General features: G+C 39.8%; 1 protein-coding gene across 1 annotated transcript in view; it reads right to left on the bottom strand.

Moving 5' to 3' along the window:
- Positions 1–11,701, bottom strand: part of LOC147684240 (uncharacterized) — a 270,590-nt gene that overhangs the window by 90,227 nt on the left and 168,662 nt on the right. Inside the window, exons 57-64 of the mRNA XM_086944641.1 lie at positions 9,509–9,613; positions 8,929–9,170; positions 7,086–7,369; positions 6,714–6,988; positions 5,217–5,815; positions 2,053–2,629; positions 732–931; positions 262–642 (exon numbers count right to left, since the gene is read on the bottom strand). Of these exons, the coding sequence (XP_086800767.1) occupies positions 262–642; positions 732–931; positions 2,053–2,629; positions 5,217–5,815; positions 6,714–6,988; positions 7,086–7,369; positions 8,929–9,170; positions 9,509–9,613 (2,663 nt within the window). The remainder of the gene's footprint in view (positions 1–261; positions 643–731; positions 932–2,052; positions 2,630–5,216; positions 5,816–6,713; positions 6,989–7,085; positions 7,370–8,928; positions 9,171–9,508; positions 9,614–11,701) is intronic.

The raw sequence follows: 11,701 nt of genomic DNA, 5'->3' as shown, positions 1-11,701 counted from the left end.
TTGATGAGATGCCAAGGGTTTACATTTCGAAAGCAGACTGAAGCTTCACCGATAGAAACTTAACAGTTCCTTCACCTCTAAATTAGGTGCAGGAACCATGAGTTTGATGGATGGATGAATTTAATTAAAAAAAATCTATTTAGTATTAGTGCAGTGGTCATGATGGTCATGGTGCAGTAGAAAATAATGAAATTACCATAGAGTAACAAAGGCAACAATTAAATAGATGTTTATTTACAATCAAAATTAAAGTATACTCACATAAACCAGTCTGTTCTTCCTCAGAGCGATGTGATTGCCATTCACAATGAGTGCTACTGAGTTCAGAGCGGTCCAGCTTGGGCTGCCGCGGTGTTCATTGCGGGTGGTAACACTGAATCTGGTGGAGGTGTTTCCGCAAGTCTCAGTGACAGTATAATTACAGGACCCCTGGAAGTGGTGAAGTGTCCCATCGAATGTTGTGTAGTGGGGGTCTCCATAGATGTGGCAGGTGGTGGTGCTTGCTGGGTAGCAACCCCTGACGCCATCTTGAATCTTACAGATTTCATTGTGAGTGCAGGATGATGCATTGCATTGCGTGTTGTTGTTCCCCATGCATGTGCATTTGTTTTCACAGTTCTCTCCCACAAAGCTCTCTCCTTTCTGCAAGAGAAGCACATTCGTAAAATTAATAGAATACTTACCATTGTCGTAGGAACACACTGTTTGTGGGCACTGGACACTGTACTCACGTTGTAATACTGTTTGTTATACCAACAGCCGCAGTCGGAAACAGCAACACAGGATGCCCCGCTCAGTACGAACCCTTCATCACACTCGCAACCCTCAACGCAAGGCTTGGAGCAGTTTTGAAAGACTGGATCAAGGCACGTAGCAGGGCAGGCAGTCATGCAGGCATTATAGTGGCTGTGGGGAGTATCACAAGGGATATCTGAAAGAAGACAATGAAATAACATAGATTAACCAGTGGTATCAACAGAAATCTTCAAAGAAGGGAACACTGGATGCATGCTGTGATTCTTGGTATTTGTGATAGGAAGTTAATGCTCTAGTCTCCTGCCACTGTTCTACCTTGTGTTGCTCTAATGTACGTGTTATGCAGCTGTATTACCACTAGTAATGCTGCTGCATATCACTAGCGCATGATTTTGTTCAGAATGACTTTCTGCTGCTCTAGTTCTGGTACATCATTCTTTGCTTTGCTGTATTAAGCTGGAGATAGATTTGAACATCAAAGAAAAAGTGTTTTAAGCCTGAATGTCATACATTACATGTGATGTGCACCACATAATGCTCAATTGTGGGCCTCCTTTAGTGTTTGCTAATTATTAAACTGTAAACCAGCAGCAACAACCATTTAATAAAGTACCCTCCTGCCAAGCTCTTAAACTCTGGGACACCCTGCTAGAAGGCAAAAGACTCCCCGCCTCCATGATGACCTTCTGCCTGGTTCTGAGGACCCCCAGAAAAATGTGCAGTTAAAGACACAATGAAATCATGGTTTGTCCCATAATATAAAAACATACATTCAACACATTCCTGCTCAAAAAGCTCATGTACCCAAAGTCAATCAGCATGGAATGTATGATGTTACAATGCGGTCTTTACACCGCAATACATTTACAACGCAGTCATTACAATGCAAGTCATTACAACGACTTACGCTAGAGGCGCTGGACTTAGGAATAGTATGATTTCCTATTACAACTCGAGCCTACATAACAGTGTGGAAGGTGTTCGAATAGTAAATCATATTATTCCTTAGTGTATAGCACCATCCAGCACAAGTCGTTGTACCGACTTGCGTTGTAACGGCCACCTTGTAAACGTATTGTGGTGTAAAGACTGCATTGTAATAGATGTCTCCCATCAGCATGGGTCCTCCACTGCCCCGCAATTGCCTGTCCAGGTATTTCAGGTGTTACACAGAAAGCCACTGGTTGGGTTTACCTCACAAATACTTTAGTAAATATATTGCTAAATAAATAAATGAGTACATTATTAGTTGACTGAGGTTTGCATCTTAAGTGTTACACCCAGCAAGATACTTACCACAGAAGGTGGAGTTTCGCCAAGGAGCGATAGGGACTCCCGCATGCTGACAAGCATCAGCATAGGCCTGCAGCGCCATACACAATGTCATGTTATCCCCATCCAAATGACACAGATCGAACACACAGCTCTCCACATAGTTATCAGGATTGATCACTGAGTTACACAATGCAAAGGGCCCGTTTGGATTTTTTATCTCTTCACAGAGGCGCCTGTATTTTTCTTCTTTTGCTGGTTCGCAATTAGGGCCAGGAGTGGGAGGAATCGGTGTTGTGTCAGGGCTACAATTGGGGTCATCGTCAGGGACCTGCCAGCTGTTTCCGAGTTGGTTGGTGTTCTGGGCTTGTTGTCCATTGGGCATCATATAATCATCCTGTCTCAGGTTGTTGAAGTTTCCGCACATGCCGCAGGTCTTGTTGAAGTAAGTGATCGGGACCTTCACCTCCACAGTGTGATCAGTGTCGTACATAACGGTCAGACGGAAATCTGTCTCTAGAACGATGTATCGCCCACTCCTCTCTACTGTCACTGTTCCTTCGGCCAGGGTGACGGGCAAGGTTTGCCATACTGAGTTCACCTGGGAATAACAAGCAAAGGGTACATCTAATGAGAAACATCGTAAGGTATGTGTACAACCCTCCGCAGAAAGACTTAAGAAAGAGACTCAAGACCTGACTCTTCTACAGAGACACAGTGCACAGACACCCATTGCGTTTTACAAATACTGTTAATTGATTGATTGATTGATGCATTATCTAATTCAACTAAATCCAAAGAAATTCCACTTAGTAAGTGCCTCTGACATTTAGAAGTTTTTGTATAGGTTATACACACACAGTGCTAGCACAGTAAATGCAATAGGAGGGAAAACATGATAGACACATTGATATTTAAAAAAGAAGAACATTTAAATTCAGATACATAACTAATATCAAATTAATAAAGCAGAGGGTAAGTTTTAATTAGCCCAAAAGGAACAATGAGAGAAAAGGCACTCTTGTCCAATCAAATTCCTATTTTTTTTTGTTTGGCTTCATAAAAAACTTTACTTTCAGATTTGGTGTAAATATGTTCAGCACTTTGTCCTGAATGCGCAAGATTTCCCATTGGAATTAAAATGAGAAAACATATCTACCTCCAACTCACACCGCCCTTTGACCTCTTTTCTGCATGAAAATGTGGCATGCCTGGATTTAGCAGACTATGCCAAGTGATTTCTAATATTTAGTGCAAATGTAGTCATGGTGTCAAAGTTGTAGAAAAATCAAAAGATGTCTTTTCAACAGAAAGTACAGCTGAGCCATAACATCCCACAAACAGACATCCACACAAATGCACACCCACACAGACATGCACCCAACTCCACACCCCCTACACCAGACACACAGATCTTGTTAGGTCGGAGTTTCCATACAGAGGGCATTTTTTTGTTTTTTTGTAACTTTGCAGATATACAAAACTATATCAAGACAAAGTTCATCAACCCGATCTCATTCATTAACATTTTTGATGCTGATGTTTCACGCAGGGTTCAAGAAATGAGGGGTGTCCCAAAACATTGATCTCTCATGTTAATCCCCAAAGGAAACGTTGCTATCCAATACAGAGTAAACACCTAAACTGAATAACTCTAAATGTGGCAGAACTCTACAAAGAAAGTTTGCTTTTTGTGGTTTGGTGTAAAACTTGACAGATATGGTTGAGAAATTAGCAAATAAAGAGGGGCCCAGGTTGGCCTCGAAAGCGTTGGGTATATCTGGATCATTCATGTTCAGATATGTTCTGATTGGCCAATTTAAAGGAGACTAGTCAACCCTGATTGGCTGGCCGTAACTAACCCTGGGCAGAACACTATGTTACGCTCGCAGACTGTGCATAGTTTGCACAACTGCGCACTACGAGAATTGCATGTAGCACAGTACAAAAGTGCGTAGCATAGCCAGAATTTTTTGCTCGCTCGCGGTCCTCAATGTCAAGTTAGCGAGCAAAATCAACATCCCGGAGAGAATTTTTCCTCGTTCACAATCGGCAACATCAAATTGCTGATCCCAATCATAGAAAATAAACCTCCCGGCGAGATTCTCAACGCGGGGAGGTCAGGTTTCTCATTGCGAATGGTCGTGTATGCTCGTGATGAGAAACTATGAGTCCGCGTTGAGAAAGCTGCCGCTCGAGTACAAATCTACTCCAGCGGCAGAAAATGACCGCTTGCACTATGCAAGATGCTGTTTGCAATGATTGCACAGTGCGGACAAGCTCTGCCACTGTGCAATCAGTGCAAACAGCATTTTCCCTACTGCACCACGCAGTTTGCGTAGCTACGCGTAGCATGCGTAGTGGGAAGTGCACTTCACATAGCTATGCGTAGCGCTACTATGTGAACTACGCCCAGTGTTAGCCATAACATGAATAATACGTTGTTGCAGCACTTACAGGATTACAAAGGCATGTCCTTGCATCCTGGAAATGAACTAAAAGCATAAATAATGGTCATGATGAGTACATCTTGACTCTCAGAGGCATGTGAAAATCATGGGTGTAAACAGTTTTCTGTCGAACATTGTTCATCAAATCCTAGCTGAGGATCTACATTTTTCACAGGGTAAGAAAATCATTGGTGCTCCTTTTTGTGACTCTATAAACCTTGCATTACCTACAATGCATTTCAATTGAGATCATGTCGCTAAGTCCTGTTATGGCTGCTGCAACAAGTTGTCCATGTTGTTTTTGGCCAATAAAGGAGTTGGCCTATTTGGAACTGCACCGGCCACCTCACCCCACACATGCCTGTTGGGGCCAGGGTGCGCTAATCTTTTCTGTATTGTTTAATAAAATTTCCTACGGGAATTATCTTGGAAAATCAAAGTTTTGGAACTTCTCTTATTCTTGGCCCATGTGTCTCAAATTACCCGGAAACTTTCCAGGAAGAAGCTGAAGTGGATTAACTTTTTTGTCAGAGGATTTTGTGCAGATTCATCAAACTATGCCAAAGTTATTAGTGAAACAAAAAACACAATTTCTATGGACCTAGCCATAACTACACACTAGTGACCGTCACTGTGTAAGTAATAAATATATATATTAAACAATAACTGAAAATGTTAAACTAATTACCAAAATATTTTGAACAAAATACTGCACAGCAGAAGAACTTAATTGCTTACCAGTACTCGATCGCGCTCACTTCTAATGGTCTGTACTTGTTGACCATACACGTGGACAATGACCTTTTGCACATAGGATACTGACGGGTTCCCGCGATGCTCGTTCTTGGCTTCTACATTGAAATATGGCAAAGATGTGGAGTTGGTGCAGAGTTTGGCCAATGTGTAGGTGCAGAGGCCCATGAAGGGATGGTTCTGATTGTCAAAGGTGTTGTAATGAGGGTCATTGTGGACTCTACAGATGCCGTAAGAGTAGGGGATACAGCCAGGCTTCCCATTAGAAATCCCACAGTACTGGTCTTCCTCGCATTGAGCATCTTTACACACCAAACTGCCCCCTGGAGATGGACAGCGGCATTTTTTGGAGCAGGTGTTGTCGGTCCAGTGTTCCGATCCAACTGGATAGTGCTTTCCATCTTCCCAACACCCACACTGAGTGCGGGGGACACACTTGTCATTGTAGAGGAGATACCCACTGTCACAGACACAGCCTTCAATGCATGGACGGGCACAGGTGGATGGAGAGTTGGGAGACACGCAGGTACCTGGGCAGGCGGAGCCACACTGCTCATAGTGACTGTTGGCACCGCAGTGGATTGCTATCAAAAGAGGACAGTGTGTTATGTAAATTAACCACAACTATATAATTACTTGTTTACTGAAAAATATTCATTACGTGGTGATTTACACTCATCATGAGCAATGTTACATGTTACGATAATGAGACGTATTACGTGGTATTAAAGAATAAGGTCATATACATATTTATCTACACGATTGGTGCTTACAAAAGTTCAAGTCCTAAATAATTAACAAATCCCTAAACAAGGGCATTATAAACTGTGGAAAGGAGGCTCTAAAACCTCAAAATACCTTTGAGTGAGAATATTTTATATCAGAATACAAGACATTAGGTATCGACTTAAAACTGTCTTTGAATGAAGCTGATATTTCCTTAGGTTCTTATGGTCTCCTCCTAAAAAGTAGCTCCAGAGTTGAAATTAGACCGAACTATAAAATATAATTCTTTATGTAACAGTCAATAAATAGAAGACCCTTTACAAATGATTACATCTCTTAGCCTTTTCTTTCATCATTCACAATTATACAGCCCTCATCCTGAACTTTAATAGTCTTTTAAGAATGTGGTTCACAATTTGCTTATTCATCTTAAAAATCATAATTCATGGAACTGTAAAAGAAATACCAAATTAAATATTGAAGACTGGCATTTGTATTCACCATCTCATCTCATGAGAATTTAGTTAGAAGTTGAAGAAAAGGAGCTTTACTTTAAGAATACCTGTGAATAACATCCTTTGTGGGATGCATAATCCCATTAGCAATACTAGTTATCAGCTACAACATTGTTACTTATAATGTTTTCGCCAACCTGTAAACACTAATTAAGCATGCATAAAGAAACTGACTGGATTTAAATCTTCTCTGCGGCGTAGGAATTGTCTAAAACCCAAGAGAGCTGGCCTTGCTACTTACGACAGAATGTGGCGTTCCTCCATGGCTGGATCGTAACCCCCTGGGCTTGGCACGCATCGGCATAAGATTGCAGGCTCCTACACAGGGCATTAGGGTCCATTTGCAATTCACACAAGTCATACACACAATTATTGAGGTAGTGCAATGGGTCCAACACATTGTGGCACTGCTCGAATGGTCCAGAAGTGTCAGTGATGATGCCACAGAAGCTGTTGCTTTCTATGGTGTTCCGGTCCTCTTCAGTACAGTTTGGCTCATTGGGTCCTGTAACACACCTATGAAAGTACAATGACACATGAGTATGTTTGTGCTAATGCACAGACACTAGATACACTTTAATATTTAAAAACAGCTTCTTGAATAAAAACCAACCTGGTGTCATTGTCCACCTGCCAGCTGTTGCCCAGACTGGTGGAATCTGCTTCCAAACCTCCATCAGGGTTCATGAAGTCATCCGCGGGGTCGCCGTTGTAGTTGCCACACATGCCGCAAACCTTCTCCTTATAGAAGTCGAGAAGAGTCACCTCCACTCTGTGAACCCCATCGAACCTCACCGTCAGCCCAAAGTCCGTAGTGACAAGGGCGTACTGCCCACTGAACTCGACTTGCAGTCCTGGCTGCACTGTTGTTGGTAAAATCTCTGATTTGCCATTGACCTAGCAACAATTAATTCAGATATTATAGTTCTAAAAATAAAAACAATATTCCTACACACAATATACAATGCTAAATTAAAGAAAAACAGCAAGAAAAGATAGTTCAACATGTGCAACATATTTGACATGAAACTGTAAGCAGAGGCATTCACATAAAGCATTTACATACGTTGTAGACACAAATGCTGTTCATCACATTCAATCAGAGGGACAAGCAAAGTCAAAAAGTCAGGAAGCCCTCACACTAATATAAGCGGAGACACATATTCTCAGGGAGACCAATCAACAAAAGGAGAAAGACATGGCACAGCCTCAGATGGTAAACAAAGCCAAGAGAACCATTTCACCTATTACTTTGCAAGTGTTCTCCCAACCAATCCAAGGTTTTAACAGTTCCTGAAGCCCAGTACAATATGTTTTGTGCAATGTGATTGGTTTTGAGAAGTGGGTGCCTGAAGCTCGAACTATGACAGTATAAATTAGAAGACGGTGCCTTCAAGAGAAGATCACACTAACTCAGCTGAATGATGGGGCAGAGGACAGTTACAACAACCAATAGCTGTAATGTGGGTTGATCAGCATGAGTCACACTTACAACAACTAAATCCAAAACAGACCTTGGCTTGAGAAGCAGTGTGTGATTAGTTTGTGATATTTGGAGACCAAGTGTCTCTCAGCAAAAGGTGGAGGCACTGATGCTGCAGCTCTGGGTCAGTGTCAGAATGTAGTCTTACCAAGGCCACTAGGCAAAGAGTTTCATCCTCAACAATGATCCTCTTCAAGTGGGTGATAGCAGCCTTCTAGGTACTGCACACACATCTGCAGGCCCAAAATCACCCATCAAAGAGTCAGGGGGCACGCCCACGGTAGTAAGGCAGATGGGTTAATGTTTGGGGAATACACAATCAATCAACTATTGAAGCTGTTACAAGAGTAAATCACAAGCCACAATAGAGTTTCAGAAGCCAATCGCGCAGTGAGCAATGAGAATACCACTCGCCAATCCCGTAAAATGCGAACACATCAATCCAAGCTAGTTATATTACATCACTTCCGGTAGATTATGCTTCTTCCTACATTGTTGGTTATGAGAACAAAGGCACGCCCACCACTGGCCCTACTCTTACAACAGCACACACCGCCAAAATAACTGCCTGTGGACTCGAGATTCCGGACAAGTGCACAACAAATACATACCACAAAGAGGAAAGAGTGCAGTAATTCCCATTTAGACTCATTCCATGGCTGCACCAATGAAATGGTCTTTTGCCACGGCAATAGGTTCAGCCTACATTATCAGTGAAAGATACATTAACCAATAGTAGAGAGGCTGCCTTACTTCGCTTTCTCAGTGTACTGATCATATAAGCTCCACAATATCGCCATCGAGATCTCTAGCAAGACCTAAAAAGTAGACCCTTTGCAAATGTGGCTGTTTTCAAACAACACAGTGGAGCACTGCATACTGTGGTCACTCTCCGCCCACTTTGGTAAGTAAAGACATGAATAATTAACTCTGTCATTGTATTCAGTCTAGACAGCATGTGTTTCAAACCAACCTTAACTTTCCTGTCCTTCTCCAGGGTAATCCTGTGTCCATAAACATCCACATTCACAAATCTGACATATGAGACTCGAGTGTTCCCGTCTCTGTGCTCATTGGCTGCTTCCACATTGAAGTATGGGAGGGAGCTATTGGTGTTGCACACTTTGGATAAGGTGTAGGTACAGATTCCCATGAAATGATGAGCCTGATTATCGAAGGTGTAGTAATGAGGGTCTCCTTCCACCACACAGGAATCTGTAGATGAAAAACAGTGGCACAAGTATTTAGCAAACACCAACTGTGCACAGTGGGAAAAATTATCCAAATAGCATTCAATCCCAAAATTCAATTTATATGAATACATTTGAAAGAATGTGGCAAATTTGAATGGACATCTGGAATAAAATGGCAGTAGAAAAAGAGAAGGCTGTAGATACAGTAGAAATATCAGGCACAACCACACATAAGATGATGTAATAACCTTAATCTTTCATGGTCACAGAAAAGAAGAATAAGTGCTTAGACCTATGAACTGTTGTATGAAAGTGCAAAGCATGAGACAAATAAATGAGTGATTATTAAACAAGTACTACCTGAACTTGGTGGTACTGGCCGGCTGGTGGTCGTTGAGGTGGCAGGAGTTGAGGTGGTGGAAGTTGAGAGACTGGTGGTTGAGGTAGGTGTCGTAGCGGTAGTACCTGGGTATTCGGATCATCGAGAATGAGAATACACCTTTAGTTCATGGCAAATTGAAAAGATGTCACATTACAGACCCCATCACTGGGACTTGTTCCAGGCCTCTTCCCATTTGCTAATGGCTTACCACTGCATGTTCGTAGTCCGTAAAGTATTGATTTGCAACTTGATTTCAGTTGAAAAACATTAATACATATAATACAGATTCAATATTTGGAAGGGATGCAGTGAACGCGCCCCTTCCAAATAATGAATTTATATTGGGTCACCAACCCAAATTGTGATTGAGTAATTCTTTTATCAATTAGCAACTTGTGGTTTGTGCAGACCGATAGGCATTTTTGCGAATGGAAATAGCCCAGTTTTGAGAATCATGCACTTTGCGACCACAATGCGCCTTTGTACATCTGCCTCTGAATACTTTAAATGTAAAGTGGTTAAGAAAAAACTCCTTATGATAAATAGTGAATATATTATATGGATCACTGAAATAATATCGAGGGTCAAAATATCGACTTGCCAAAATATCGTTGACAAAATATCGACAGTCAAAATATCGAGTTTGTATCTACAAACAGGTAAGTACAAAAATATCGAGTACAAAATATCGTTAACAATAATATAGATGTAAAAAATATCGACTTTATTAAAACAGTGTTAAATTAAATTAATATTAAATTTTAATTACTAAAATATACTTAAAAATACTTAAATTAAATTATAATAATTAAATAATAAATGAAAATAATAAAAATAATTTTTTACAATCTTATTTGTTGACCCTGAACCCTAAAAATACCCCTTTACCCAAAAACCCAAAACTGACCCTGAACCCTAAAAATACCCCTTTACCCAAAAACTGAAAACTGACCCTGAACCCTAAAAATGCCCCTTTACCCAAAAACTGAAAACTGACCCTGAACCCTAAAAATACCCCTTTACCCAAGAACTGAAAACTGACCCTGAACCCTAAAAATACCCCTTTACCCATGAACTGAAAACTGACCCTGAACCCTAAAAATACCCCTTTACCCAAGAACTGAAAACTGACCCTGAACCCTAAAAATACCCCTTTACCCATGAACTGAAAACTGACCCTGAACCCTAAAAATACCCCTTTACCCATGAACTGAAAACTGACCCTGAACCCTAAAAATACCCCTTTACCCATGAACTGAAAACTGACCCTGAACCCTAAAAATGCCCCTTTACCCAAAAACTGAAAACTGACCCTGAACCCCAAAAATACCCCTTTACCCTAAAACTGAAAACTGACCCTGAACCCTAAAAATGCTCCTTTACCCAAAATTTATCAATATTATTTAATTACCAATTAATTATTAATTAACAATAACAGTAAATATATTAGCACATTAGCTGTAATTATTTTAATAATTAATATTATTTTTTCCCAATTAATTACTTAAAAATAACACAAAATTATATATATTAAAAATGTACTCTAATTAATGTAATTAACTAATTACAATTAATTAATTACCAATTAATTACTAATACAAAATATGTTCAAAATTATATTATTAATTAACTAATTAATATTAATTAATTATCAATTAATTATTAATTAAAAATATTAACAAACATATATTAATTAATTAATTATTATTAAATTACTTCCCACCCTATTCCCCTATAAACCCACAACCCGCTACAGAATTACATTACGCAAATATTATAAAAACAAAATTCATTTAATATAATATTTTATAACATTAATACACACTTTTCACACATATTATTACATAAAAATACACTATAAAATATTATATATTATTAAAAATTCGATATTTTTGCTATCTATATTTTATACAGTCAATATTACTTCACTTACCTGAAAAACGATATTTTTGTAGTCGATATTATGTCCAGTCGATATTTTGTCCAGTCTATATTTAAAACTCGATATTATGTCCAGTCGATATTTTGGAGTCGATATTTTGTCTGTATACCATATTATATCCATTAGTTACCCTCCCAAAATATTCATCAGGGATTACAGTGGTTTATATCTCACCTCACAAAGGGCAATCATATTTTGTGACATCCTTTACTTTTTGAAATTATAATTC

This window comes from Lissotriton vulgaris, chromosome 11 (assembly GCF_964263255.1).
Source record: "Lissotriton vulgaris chromosome 11, aLisVul1.2, whole genome shotgun sequence".
Lineage (NCBI taxonomy): Eukaryota > Metazoa > Chordata > Amphibia > Caudata > Salamandridae > Lissotriton > Lissotriton vulgaris.
The sequence above is the reverse complement of the archived record's forward strand: the minus strand, read 5'-3'. Positions and strand labels throughout refer to the sequence as shown.